We start from the raw sequence: 15,155 nt of genomic DNA, 5'->3' as shown, positions 1-15,155 counted from the left end.
GTTCATGGGGTAACCTCTGCTTACTTTATTATCATTACCATTGTATTTTGCCTGTAGATTTAATGTGCAAAAGAAAAACATAGGCCTAACTGCAGCTGAGCAAGTTCATATGTTTAAATATGTATGGATGTTTCTTTCTTTTTTATCACCTGGTGGTTCTCTGTGACCATCAATCATCCAAATGAATGATAGGCCTATGCCCCGCCCTCAAACATAAATTCCTGCTAGTCTGGGTTGTGTATAGTTAATTTGAGCCAGTTTGCTACAGCAGGAAAATAGGAAACAACAGGAAATGTGTACTATTATGTGGCAGCAAAAGGAAATGTGAACTATTATGTGGATCAGGGGCGCAACTTTCAATGGGGACGTGGGGGACATGTCCCACACCCACATTCTGAAATTGCAGAATGTGTGTACTTAAGGACCATGCGGATGCCTCCGAGCGGTCGGATAGGTTGTTTGGAGTGTTTATCCGACTGGATAAAAAATATTAATAATATTATGTCCCCCACACTTCTAAAACCAAAGTTGCGCCCCTGATGTGGATTATAATTATAATTAATTAAGTTGTATGGGTTGATACGTTTTTCGTTAGGGCAAATCGATTATGACATTTCAAAGTGGAAATTACAAACTTCAGAAGCCTTTTATAAACTGAAATACACTACAAGTTTGCATTTCCTGCTGTGCAGGTTAATTCTCAGCAACAAAAGTGATCAAATTGAGGTCCTACACGTTTACCACTCTGTTGAGCTATCATTCCACTCTGTGCTAAACATATGACACAGAGTACAAGAAGTGGAATGTTAGCTAAACAGACTGGTAACCAGGCTACATGCCCCGCCCTTAAACATATAAACTCTCAGTCATTCATTTGCTTGGCTTCAGCACCCACGGCCATCATGAGCAACTCTGTAAGTAGAAATAAATAATGAAATTACAATATTACTATTAATACCATCTTAATATTAACTTAGTTTGTTAAATATATATTTATTTTCTATTTACAGGGGCTACAAACTACAACTACAAAACGGTTAGTGTCTGAATATTTAAGAGAATAATTACTGCAATTGTGATCAATTTAAATATTTAGATATTTGTTTCCTTATCTTGAAAGCAGTCGATTGACAAAGGGTGACTGAAATCCACACCGATTATGATTAACTAGCCAGTTCCAACAAACGCTTATAAGCATTTTGGGACCGAAAAGTCAATTTACCCCATGTAGCATGTTTTAAATGTCATATCCAAATCTTCTCTTAAATTGATTGTAAACTCCATGACTTGGTTTTAAATTATTTTGCGATGATTTTGGTATGAAATTTAGAACATGTTGAACACTTGAAAGTAGTGCCAACTGCCTAGTTAAATGAAACCAAATTGTGGATTGCAGTCACACTTCATATCCACAGATTGCTTTCAAGGTAAGGAATCAACTATCTAAAAAATGTAATTTCACTAAACTATCCTTTTAAGCTATTCAGAACTGTAGTAGTTAACACACATATTTATTTCCAGAGTAAAAAGCACACTTTGCTGTACAAACTGTATAAGACAATTATTTGGCAAATGGCCAAAGGTGATTGTGCTGTAGAATTTACAGTGTTTCATTTATGTTAAGCTGCTTTTCAAATTATTGTAATAAAGTTTACTAATTAACTTAACTTGCTTTATTTGTTAACTTAGCTTACATTTTCCCAGTATGCAGGGAAAATGGGTAGGGCTGCTTGACTTGAGTTTGAAATCATTATTTACTGTACATTAACTTTATTCAACATTACAATACCACTTTTCAGGAAACAAACAGTCTCTTATAAGAATTGGAAGAAAAGAAGTGAGGGAAGCTTAAAGTCATCAGGAACAGCATTCATTAGACAGGTTGTGGGGCTATGGAGGAAATACCAGGAGAAGGGAGTGCAATGTTACATGAATAAGGTACACATCGCTTAATTAAATACACTAATCATACACCTAAAATACATTCCCACACATTGTGCATATTTTTATGTTACTATACATTTCATCATGTTACAAATGAATAATTTCTAGAACAAACAATTTTGAATTGTTCTTATGTTATTAATTGTTCAATGTTATTAATTATTCTTGTTTGTTCAAAGTTGCTTCATAGCATCTTTTTCTTAGGTCACATTCATAAGGACAGTCTTCCTCCAACTGCCTTCTTTGATTCTTCAAAGGGTCAGGATGTGATAAAGGATTTAAAAAGTACATTTCCAGAGCTATTCGACAAATACTGGCATGCACCCGACCAGACTCCATTTTCCATTCTCCTGGATTTGGTAAGTGTGTAAATAGAATAGATTTAACCTGAATATTTTGTCCCTGGCCAGTTTACACATCAACAAAATGCACAAAATGACAATAAAACACATTTTATAAAAATACATATATTGTCCATGTAGCTTATCATTTGTTGAATATAGAATTTTTCACTTGATTGTTTTTCAGGCTGTTGAGATTTGTGGTCATGAGGAGGAAGAGGGAATAAAACGCTTTCTTCTAGATTTCCTGAAACAATTGGGCTTGCCCCAAAAAATACAAGGTGAGAGTAACTACACAAACTACTACACTCTGGAGGCCACTGTCATTGCTGTGTGCTACAACAAAACCGACAGAGTGAAGTACTATGGAGCATCCCTGTCCTGCAGAGGGGATAAAGAAAAGAACATTATGATCAATTGGTCATGTCTAAATGTGTGGCATGACTATGTGTCTTATGCAGTGTTGTCATTCAGACATGAGGAACAGGGAAACGGTATCAGATTCCCTGACACCGTAAAATGCAGAGCATTCTACAGGAATCACCAGACCAATTGTTATGTAAAACGAATGCCGTGCAAGAACTGTGGGGATCTTTTCTCTCTCTCAAACCCTGAGACGGACAGAAATGACTTTCCCTACGGAAACTGTGCTGAGACAGAGTGCCTAAGTAAACTTCTATTACATGATCAGGATGTCTGCAGCAATATGAGTTTTGGACACTACACAAGGGAAAATGTCTTAGATAAACTAAAAGGTCTTAGACGTAATGTAACACAGCATTTCACTGTAATGTCTACACCTGTTGTATTCGGCGCATGTGACAAATACACATTTGATTTGATTTGATTTTGATAATCCAGAAAACGCTTTGGAACATTTAGGTTTTGTTTCACACAGGTTTTATTGATTACATTATGGTGTTTTTGCTGTGTTTGACTTGGAAGTTTCCTCTGAAACTCCAAGAACAATGGTGTTCTTTGCTCACTCAACTGTGATTAAGGCAACTGTGCCATAGTCATAATACCTAAGTAAATGGTTTGCAAATCTGTCATTGAGAGTTGTGAATTACAGCTTGGACTTCAAACAATACAATTATTACCACTAATAACACACATAGAAAGGAGCAACCTTGGGAATAGATTTTGAAGTCGTTTTACTTTTTAGTTTGGTCTTTGTGTTTGGTTGATTTCTTTTTGTGGGATGTTTAACTGTAATAAGCTATCAACTTTGTCCCTTATCAAATGGTCTGCATTGTGCTTTGTGTCACAGTGGAAACTGTATACATATTTCTGATGTGACAGGAAACTGCAGAAAGTGGGTGACACTGAACTTGTTTGAATGCAGACCATTCAGAGAAACCACAGCTAAACCAACGGACAAATACAGACAGCATGATGATAGAGCTACAATGATGTTACTTTATGACACAAACATATCTTGTAAATATTTTGTATCCATCAATAAATGAGAATTCTTGAAAGTTGGTTTGATGTTTTAGTTTCCTTACAGTTTTCTGCTATAGCTTGGACCAGATCTCTCTGGCGAAATACATTTGATCTCAATGAGAGTAAATAATACATGTTTTGGGATTAACTCAAACTCCCACCACCAGTAACACCTACTTGGGTGATGCATTCCAGCCATGCTGTAACAGGATTGTGCCCAGGAGGACTCGCTATTCCAATTATTTATTGTAAGTGTAAGTGGTCTTTACAAGTGAAGAAATGGAGGGCCAAGATAAAATGTCTGTGTGAGTTGATCTCTAAAAGTAAAAAATATATAAATAAAACGTTTTACAATGCTCCTACTGTTTCCACAACAAAACAGGAAATGTGGAATATTTTGATCTTTGGTTAGTTAACCTTAAACCGGTTTTGAGAGGCCAACCTAACACAATCAAGAACACCTTTCCTGTCACTGGTCCAGTTTGTACGTTTTCATATTTTGAACAGTGTAATTGCATTTTAATATTACAAATGTTGCTCAAAGCAAAATAATCATAAAGCAATAACAAAATCACGTGATGTCTATGCATCAGTGATGACACCATGCACATCAAGGAATAATATATACCCTTAACCTTTTGTAAGAGAGAGAATGCTGTTTAGTCAGTAATAGGTATAATATTATGTATCAGTCGGTAGGAACTCAGGGCATCAGTGGAGCATGAGAGTGTTTTGTTATGACTACCTTTCCCAGAGAAGAACACACATGCATGACTCAACCTGTTGAGAGGAAAATTACCAAGGCGTGTCAGACAGAAACTCACATGCTGTTGCGAAACCCGCATCTTTGAAAAACAAATAAATAAATAAAAAACGAAATAATAAAAAACATAGGGATGAGTGACAAAAGGCTGTGTTTGTGTTTGATACAGTATGTAAGTGTACTCTGGCCTAGAGGTCCATATGAGGGAATTCATCTTTATCTGAGCCTCATAATATGAATGTGTCAATATCCTGCAATGTACTGTAATCTCTTTCTAAAACCAAATAGGAAGTAGGACAATAGTCATTGTGGATTTATAAAACAAGTTTTTCCATCCATTTATACTAGGGAAAACCAGGACATGGAGATCAATTTGATTGAAATCAATGCAGTACAATAACATGCTTGATCATTGTTATACTGTACAATGCTATTTGCACCCATACCTTTAGATGTGTTAATGTCAGAGTAGATAGATGTGTTTGTAACTTAGCCTGTTGTCTTTCTCCCAGAGCATAGGACAATGACTACTGTAAAATCGATTAAGTTCACCAACATTGGTTGAATTATATGTTTATCATGACTAGTTCAGTTGTCACACATTAGTATCAGTAGTAGTTAGTTCTACAGTACCATGAGGACATCTAGTAGGTATTGTGGTGTAGCCATATTTTATATCCTTCACACTGTGTTATGTTGTTGCAGAGCATTTACAGTTGAAGTCGGAAGTTTACATACACTTAGGTTGGAGTCATTAAAACTCATTTTTCAACCACTCCACAAATTTCTTGTTAACAAACTATAGTTTTGGCAAGGCGGTTAGGACATATGCTTTGTGCATGACAAAAGTAATTTTTCTAACAATTGTTTACAGACAGATTATTTCACTTATAATTCCCTGTATCACAATTCCAGTGGGTCAGAAGTTAACATACACTTAGTTGACTGTGCCTTTAAACAGCTTGGAAAATTCCAGAAAATGATGTCATGGCTTTAGAAGCTTCTGATAGGCTAATTGACATAATTTGAGTCAATTCGAGGTGTACCTGCGGTATGTATTTCAAGGCCTACCTTCAAACTCAGTGCCTCTTTGCTTGACATCATGGGAAAATCAAAAGAAATCAGCCAAGACCTCAGAAAAACAATTGTTGACCTCCACAAGTCTGGTTCATCCTTGGGAGCAATTTCCATACGCCTGAATGTACCACGTTCATCTGTACAAACAATAGTACGCAAGTATAAACACCATGGGACCACGCAGCCGTCATACCGCTCAGGAAGGAGACCTGTTCTGTCTCCGAGAGATGAACGTACTTTGGTGCGAAAAGTGCAAATCAATCCCAGAACAACAGCAAAGGACCTTGTGAAGATGCTGGAGGAAACAGGTACAAAAGTATCTATATCCACAGTAAAACGAGTCCTATATCGACATAACCTGAAAGGCCGCTCAGCAAGGAAGAAGCCACTGCTCCAAAACTGCCATAAAAAAGCCAGACTACGGTTTGCAACTGCACATGGGGACAAAGATCGTACTTTTTGGAGAAATGTCCTCTGGTCTGAAGAACCAAAAATAGAACTGTTTGGCCATAATGACCATCGTTATGTTTGGAGGAAAAAGGGGGTTGCTTGCAAGCTGAAGAACACCATCCCAACCGTGAAGCACGGGGGTGGCAGCATCATGCTGTGGGGGTGCTTTGCTGCAAGAGGGACTGGTGCACTTCACAAAATAGATGGCATCACGAGGAAGGAAAATTAGGTGGATATATTGAAGCAACATCTCAAGACATCAGTCAGGAAGTTTAAGCTTGGTCGCAAATGGGTCTTCCAAATGGACAATGACCCCAAGCATACTTCCAAAGTTGTGGCAAAATGGCTTAAGGACAACAAAGTCAAGGTATTGGAGTGGCACCACAAAGCCCTGACCTCAATCCTATAGAAAATGTGTGGGCAGAACTGAAAAAGCGTGTGCGAGCAAGGAGGCCAACAAACCTGACTCAGTTACACCAGCTCTGTCAGGAGGAATGGGCCAAAATTCACCCAACCTATTGTGGGAAGCTTGTGGAAGGCTACCCGAAACATTTGACACAAGTTAAACAATTTAAAGGCAATGCTACCAAATACTAATTGAGTGTATGTAAACTTCTGACCCACTGGGAATGTGATGAAAGAAATAAAAGCTGAAATAAATCATTCTCTCTACTATTATTCTATTTCACATTCTTCAAAAAAGTGGTGATCCTAACTGACCTAAGACAGGGAATTTTTACTAGGATTAAATGTCAGGAATTGTGAAAACTGAGTTTAAATGTATTTGGCTAAGGAGAATGTAAACTTCCGACTTCAACTGTATATATATTTATATATATTTTTTTTTTTCACCCGCTAATTTTACTGGCCGCAATTGTTTTGCAAACACTATTTAAACTTCGCCCCTTTCTGGGCCTTATACTCAAAATAGAAAAACATAAAACATGAAAACTTCCGACTTCAACTGTATGTTTATTTATGTAACTTTTATTTAGTCAGGGGTAACCCATTGAGACCAGGGTCTAATTTTCAAAGGATACCCTGAGCACAGCAATACAACAACAGAAAATTGTGGTCCTCTGTGGTCCTCTGTAGCTCAGCTGGTAGAGCACGGCGCTTGTAACGCCAAGGTGGTGGGTTCGATCCCCGGGACCACCCATACACAAACATTTATGCACGCATGACTGTAAGTCGCTTTGGATAAAAGCGTCTGCTAAATGGCATATTATTATTATTATAACAGAACAATGCAACAGTACAAAAGGATCACTCTAACAAATATAAAACAACACTACAAGTTACAACTTTCTACGTTACAACCACAACAATCTCTTAATTCAATCAAAATAACTGCAACTTACTGTATATTCAACACACCTAATACTAGAGTCTTAAACTGCCCTGGCAGCACCAGGAAATCAAGATGCAAGGAGTTCTGCAGGCTATTCCAAGAATGGGGGGCATTAAAACTGAAAGTGGATCTACCTAGATCAGTACGGACTAATGGAACTTCGAGAGTTAACCATCCCGGTGAACGGGTTTGGTGTCTCATATTTAAACATTTTAGCAGTGAAGTGAGGTAGGTTCAAAGCCTTTTCAGCAGAGCTTTGTAAACAAAAAGGGATCAATGAAGAGATCTAGGGGACTTTATTGAGGACCAACCGACCTTCTGATACAGGATGCAGTGATGAGTTTAAAAACTTGTCACCTGTGTGCTATGGTAGACTGCATCCAGAGGTTTCCAAGAGGCTTTAGAGTGGTGTCTGCTGCACTTTCATAAATGGTGTCACTATAGTCCAAAACATGTAGGAAAGTTGATTGTACAATCTGCTTCCTGCCGTTTATGGAGAGGCAAGATCTATTTCTAAAAAAGACGCCCACTGAAATTCTAAATCCGGATGTGGCCCTCGAGCAAAAATGATTGCCACCCATCTTAAAGAGTAAGCAATTTATTCTCTGTTTCTCCATCATGCCATGTGAAGTGCATCAACTAAAGTATAAGTCAACTAGAGATCATTTTGGATTGAAAATATATTATTCAAAAATATTGTTGTCAATGCAACATTTTCCTCTCTCCAGAAGCACTCCTTTTCTGAGTGATGCAAGCTTCCTCATTGTTGCAAGTGTACTGGACCAACAGAAGTCCTGCACACAGAAGGGAAAGAATGCTGTTGTAAATGGGTTTCTGATAATGCAAATCTCCACACAGGCAGATAGCTTTCTGCAGTGGTGTAGTGGTCCCTGGAGAAGTGGGTATACTCTCAGTATTCACCTTTTTTTTTTTTAAGTAGTCCAGAAAAAAGCCCTGTTTTAGAAACAGTGACATGTAAGACTATGATTTAGTTTACCCAAAAATATGTAATTTCTACTTGCACACTATTATAAAATGATCATGACTTGATTAGGAGCAGTTTGTAGTTACTACTGGTCACAAGAGCAGCCTGGATGAATGTAAAATGTATTTATCATGAGGCAAACAGGAAATGGTGTTTCGATTATTTTTTGCACATTTATTTAAATAAAATACTTCAAATCTGAAGGTGACAATGCATCCTTGTTCATATTGCTATATGCTTTGTTTTGAACATGTTCATTTACCGGTAAATCATTCAACAAAATATGTTACAACAATATTTAGTTAACAATTAACAAAAATATATGCATTAACAACACATCAACAGTGATATACTCTCTCAACCCAGCACTGGGTTTCTGACCTTTGCTCATACTACAGTATATTCCAGACAAATTTGCTTTCTGCAGGAGCTTTCACACTGCACTGTCTAGAACGCACCGAAGAGGCAGCACGATGGCTCTTCAACCAGGTCCTTGTATATTTTCTAGGATCAAACTTGGAAGTTGGTGGGCCGTTGATATTAATCATCATCAAGTTTGATATGTTTGAGATCAGAAGGACAGCCCTCTTGTCTGAGCTTATATTGTTCATAAGGCTAAAATTCCTCTCACACTCTGCTGTACCGACAGGGAATGTTTTCATACAGTTCATAAGTGGTTTTAGGTCCTTGGGCTCACTACTGGGCTCTTCCAGTAGGTCCCGCATCCCATTCAGTGCTTGGTCTGTGCACAAGTTAAATCGCTTGCACAGTCGCTTAACTTGTTCTTCACCATGGCGGATGCTGGGCTTTGATGGCCACTTACTCTGATCAAGGATGCTGAGGTCCATGATGGTCTCATCTTCAAAAGACAAGCGTTTCTCCAGATTGTTCACAAGGCTTTGTAAGAACTGGCCTGGATTGATAGACTTCAGCTTTGCATTTGTTTTCAGGGCTATAGACCGATACTCCCCAGTCTGTTTTGCTTCTAAAGCCTCACTATATTTCTCACCTGGACTCTCTTTGAATGACTGGATCACTCTGATTGAGCGTTTCAGCAGATGCTCTGCTCTGAGGAGCGTTATAGAACGAGACTGAAGCTCCTGTGACAGGAGACTTAGTTCATGGAGAGTGTCGTACATGAGGCCAAGGTCACAAATGAATTCTGGACTTTGAACACGGTCTAACAAACCTCTGTACATCTGCCTCTCTTTGGTGGACCTCATCTCATCACTGCAAGCATTTTTAAAGTGCTGCACAAGAGCTCCCAGGGATGTCCAAACAGCACGAACAGTCCGAAAGCTACTGGCCACCCAGCGTACATCCAAGATTCTGCCAATGCGAAGAAGTTGTGAGCCTACTTCAGCTGCTGCATTAACAAGTTCACGTTCATTTTTGTTTGACACACTATACAGAGAGTATAGCTTCTGGATAAAAGTTTTAAAGTGATTGACAGAGTTTACCTCATCAACTGCATCTGACACAGCAAGTTCAAGTCTATGGTTCATGCAGTGCCATACAAAAAGCTTTGGGAATCTCAAAGTCAGTCTGGTTGCTACTCCTGACTTCTTTCCTAGCATGACACTGGCTCCATCAGATACAAATGTTACCCAGTTTTCATGAAGCCACTCTTCTGTAAAGCCAGCATTAGTTAAACAGGTGAGTAACGCCTGTAATATGCCATCTGCTCTCTGATTTTCCAGTTCAACAAGTTCCAGGAATATGAACTCAGGGCTTTCTTCTTGAATTGATGCTTTAATAGAAACTGTCATGACAGCTTTGTGACTTAAAGAAGATGCCTCGTCAATTAGGACAGCTAACTTACTGGATGATGCTATAATGCTACTGATGATTTTGCTCTGCATCTCACTAGCAACATGTTGTATTATTTGTGTTGCACTGTAACGTGAATGAAGTATTGAGCCCATTTTTACACCATTCAGTTCCTGCAGCTCAATGAGGCTCTCATGGTCAGAAAAGGGTCGGTTCTTTTTGGCCAGATGGTAGGCTGTTCGAAACACAGCTTCAGTTTCCTTCATGTAGGACTCAGTCATAGTCTCCACTGCATTCTCAATGGCAGCTTCTTTCTGTTGCTCTGCCACCTTCACAGCCTGAGTGTGGGCCTTAGACAACGCATGTTTCCTCACCTTATTTCTCAAGATTGACAAACTTGTTGTTCTACTTCCCTGGCCAGACACTTGAATTTCAAAGTTCATCCATTCTCTTGAGAGCGATACACCTTGTCCTTGCTCCTTGTCGATCCCAATGGAGTTCACACTGCTACAGACCAGACATCCTGCGAAGCATAAACAAACAATGTAACTACTCCTGTATCCACAGCTGTACGTGTGCATGGTCCTTTACACACACACACACACACACACACACACACACACAAAGTTATCTGTGCCCACTGTTTCAGAAGTTACCCAAACTAGCAATCTACCTAAACTTACCCAATTTTTTGTTTTTGGATCCCAACCAGGGGTTCTTGGATTTGAAGTCTTCTGTTTGTTTAGCACTCCACAGGTCTGGCCAGTCATTATTGATGTCTACAGACAACAACAAAACTAATTATGCATCTCCCTGTCTCTCTCTCTCTCACACACTTACACACACACACACACACACACACACACACTACTGTGATCACAATAGTCATCAGCAAGACATGGGTCCCCCTCTTTACATTAACAATCTGCATAACCAAGTGGAAATATTTTCAGCAAGTGAAGCTGAAGCATACAGGAGATTAGTGAGTGAAATACTTGGGAGAGTTTATTTAACAAAAAAACAACAAATTTAACACAAAATGTTATATAACAGTAGCATTGTAAAAAACAAACATGGATACAGACAAAATAAATAGAAGGGCAATAAAATAAATAACATCACACAGAAATTCAAAATGAGGCTTAATCTGTCAAAATCACCTTTTGTTACAGTGTGAGGCTTCACTTTTCAATAAACTGGAGATGCAATTTACTGCCTGTGTGTTCTGACCTGGTGGTGGTAGACTGGATCCTTCTCTATGCTCACACTGACTTGCCTGGCTAGCTCCCGGTTGAGAGCTGCCAGGGCTGCTGGTTTTAGGGGTGGGGTCTGCCTGGGCCTGATCTGGGCCTGATTTGTGCCTCTTTACAAAAAAGTCTGCAATATCTCCCTTCCTTTTCATGGTTACCTGTCCCTATACAAAATAAGACAGCCTGATTAGACCTCAATATTGTTTTAGGCTGAATCTTAAACTATTTGTCCCCATTCTTGTGTTTTAACTTACTTAAAAATCAACTACCAGCTTAGCTACTATGCAATTAAACTAGATCATATAGGTTAGTTAGGGCTAAGTAACTTGGCTAATGTTATAATTTAGGGCTTAGTAACTTGGCTAACGTTATAATTTAGACCTTTACAATAATAAACAAGCTTCATAAACATTGAGATAATCAGTTTCATCAGTCTGGTATGAAATTCTTATGAACTGGGTTGATTAAACACTTACTGAAAACCAACAATGCCCCGGTTTCCCCACATTATCCCAATCTACGTAGCTAGCTTCATAACGTTAGCCGACTCGCACTAACTATTGGCGGCAACATCTCTTCTCCTCTAAATGTGCAGTCACTGGCAATTTGCCAGTAGTTTAAAATAATGATTCATTTGGAAACCACCTTAAAACTTACCTCAGAATGATGTCTTCCATCAACTGGGGTGGCACACCGCCGCTTGTGTCCTTTCTTCATCCGTTGTTTGGTCTGCTGCCGTTATCGTAGTCAAGTGGCACCGGCACCTGAGTTTTTTTTTTTTTTTTTTTCACTGGCACCTGAGGTATTAGCGATATTTTCCTCGGCATGACCCGCCCTACTCTGCCTCTGATTGGCTCATCAGTCCTCATGCCTAAAGTTAACCAATCTAATCAGTGAAAGCAGCGAGTACCAGCCAATTAGAGGCAGAGGAGGGTGGGTCATGGCTTCACTATCCCCGAGGAAGAAAATAGGCAATCTGACTCACAGATATTACTGAATGATGCGCATCAGGGGGGATTTAGAAGTGGGTATACGCAATGCTGACTGAAAAATAAGTAGGTATACGCCGTATACCAGCGTATACCCTGGACTACACCTCTGGCTTTCTGGAGTGGTATGGTGTAAGGTTTTTTATTGAAACATAACATTACTTCAAAAATCGAATGTCTTTTGATAGACTCAGTTTATTAGGTACACCCATTTACTACTGGGTCGAACCCCTCTTTGCCTCCAGAACAGCCTGAATTATTCAGGGCATGGAGTTCAATCGTTGCTCAGTTGGTATCAAGGGACCTAGAGTGTGCCATGAAAACATTCCCCACACCAGTACAGCAGCTCCACCAGCCGTTACCGTTGACACCAGGCAGGATGGGTCCATGGACTGCCGCTGACTGGATGTTTTTTGTTTGTCACACCATTCTCTGTAAACCCTAAACACTGTCATGCGTGAAAAACCCAGGAAGGCAGCCATTTCTGAGATACTGGATCCTCAGGAGGGTGAAAAGATTTGGCATGGGCCCTCAGATCCTTAAAAAGTTATACTGCTGCACCAATGAGAGCATATTGACTGCATGGCTTCATCACCGCTTGGTATGGCAACTGCTTGGTATCCAACCGCAAGGCGCTACAGAGGGTAGAATGTATGGCCCAGTACATCACTGGGGCAGAGCTCCCTACCATCCAGGAACTCTATACCAGGCGGTGTAAGAGGAAGGCCCAAACATTTTTTAAAGACTCCAGCCACCCAAGTCATAGACAGTTCTCTCTGCTACCGTACGGCAAGCGGTACCAGAGCACCAAGTCTGGAACCAACAGGACCCTGAACAGCTTCTACCCCAAGCCATTAGACTTCTAAATAGTTAGTCCGGGTAGCTGTTGGTTAACTATTTAATTATCTGCATTGACTCTTTTTTGACTCATCACATATGCTGCTGCTGTCTATTATCTATCCTGTTGCCTAGTGACTTCATCCCTACCTATATGTACAGTGGCTTGCGAAAGTATTGACCCCCCTTGGCATTTTTCCTATTTTGTTGCCTTACCACCTGGAATTAAAATGGATTTTTGGGGGGTTTGTATCATTTGATTTACACAACATGCCTACCACTTTGAAGATGCAAAATATTTTTTGGGGTGAAACGAACAACAAATAAGGCAAAAAAACAGAAAACTTGAGCGTGCATAACTATTTACTCCCCCCCCCCCCCCCCCCCCCCCCCCCAATACTTTGTAGAGCCGCATTTTGCAGCAATTACAGCTGCAAGTCTCTTGGGGTATGTCTCTACAAGCTTGGCACATCAAGCCACTGGGATTTTTGCCCATTCTTCAAGGCAAAACTACTCCAGCTCCTTCAAGTTGGATGGGTTCCGCTGGTGTACAGCAATCTTTAAGTCATACCACAGATTCTCAATTGGATTGAGGTCTGGGCTTTGACTAGGCCATTCCAAGACATTTAAATGTTTCCCCTTAAACCACTCGAGTGTTGCTTTAGCAGTATGCTTAGGGTCATTGTCCTGCTAGAAGGTGAACCTCCGTCCCAGTCTCAAATCTCTGGAAGACTGAAACAGGTTTCCCTCAAGAATTTCCCTGTATTTAGCGCCATCCATCATTCCTTCAATTCTGAAAAAACTCTAATGCAAAATACTACAGCCGCAAATTGTTTAATTGATTACTATTTCATGACAACTTGTTTTGTTCACGTCTATATCTTGCTGAATACACTTAAAAGAAGAGACATCAAGTTTTTCATTTCATTATTCCATACTGAAATTTGGTTTGGACGATGAACACTAATAAAAAACAAATAGACACTGTAAAAACAATAATTAAAATAATGAATACTCATGTGATCACATGATTACTCTCTAGACAGACATTATTGTCCTCTTAGGTACTCTTGCATATTGAATGCATATCTGACATTTTATTTTATCTGTATTTTTTCTAATTAAAATCGGTTGGATTTTCTTCTGGAAGAAGCACAGCTGTGGAGGAACAATATACTTTAGTACAATATGTTACGAATTTGCAAAAGGTACAATATGTTATACATTTGCAAAATGTATGATATGTTATGAATTCTAGCTATATGGCTACAGTTAGTGATATGATGTTTTTATGGTATAATGATGTCATGTCATAGTATTGTGGGGACCAGTTTAGAGTTAATAGATCATTAGTTTGGTGCCAGGAAGTCTACATTCCATTATGTCAAAGTAGATTAGTGATGGTCAGGGTAGTGTGAGTGATGGACAGGATGTAGTGACCTGAGGGCAAAGGGTAATAAGAACAGAGACAGGGAGGCCTATGATGGTTTCCAGATGTATGTGAAAGGAAGGAGAACCAAGTGTATATAAGGGAGATTGTCTTCTGGGATAGGGAGTTCAACTGACAAAGGGCAAAGCTATGTCCGTTGGTTGGATGAACCCACGAGCTCGTGATTCAATAAATACTTGGTATGAAATCTCCACAGAATGTCTAAGTATATCCTTGCATCCTTGATTCTTTGATACCTGAGAAACTCATCATAACAGTTAGCTAGCTGGCTAACGTTAGCTAGGATGTTAGCTAACTGCAGAAATGGTGTGACACTGAACTTGTGTAACCCCGGACAAATACAGACAGTATTGATGTTACTTTATAACACAAACTTATCTTGTAAATATTTTGTATCTATTAATAAATGAGAATTCCTGAAAGTTGGTTGGTTTTAGTTTCCTCCTGCTGCTATATCTTGGACCAGATCTCTCTGGCAAAATAAATGTTCTCTCAATGAGAG

The 15,155-nt window shown here is 39.3% G+C and overlaps 1 protein-coding gene and 1 pseudogene across 2 annotated transcripts in view; one reads left to right on the top strand and one right to left on the bottom strand.

Moving 5' to 3' along the window:
- LOC311103239 (arf-GAP with dual PH domain-containing protein 1-like) overlaps positions 1 to 15,155 on the bottom strand; it is a 73,038-nt pseudogene that overhangs the window by 31,969 nt on the left and 25,914 nt on the right. The window lies entirely within an intron of this gene.
- On the top strand, positions 760 to 3,860 carry LOC311104465 (uncharacterized protein). The gene is made up of 5 exons (XM_084146310.1): positions 760 to 914; positions 1,011 to 1,036; positions 1,800 to 1,938; positions 2,124 to 2,303; positions 2,473 to 3,860. The coding sequence occupies exons 1-5, from the start codon at positions 780 to 782 to the stop codon at positions 3,130 to 3,132; spliced, it is 1,140 nt and encodes a 379-aa protein (XP_084002436.1). The 5' UTR covers positions 760 to 779; the 3' UTR covers positions 3,133 to 3,860.

This window comes from Coregonus lavaretus (genome assembly GCF_964263955.1).
Source record: "Coregonus lavaretus genome assembly, chromosome: 28".
NCBI lineage: Eukaryota > Metazoa > Chordata > Actinopteri > Salmoniformes > Salmonidae > Coregonus > Coregonus lavaretus.
Note: the sequence above shows the minus strand (reverse complement) of the source record. Positions and strands in the feature narration are given on the sequence as shown.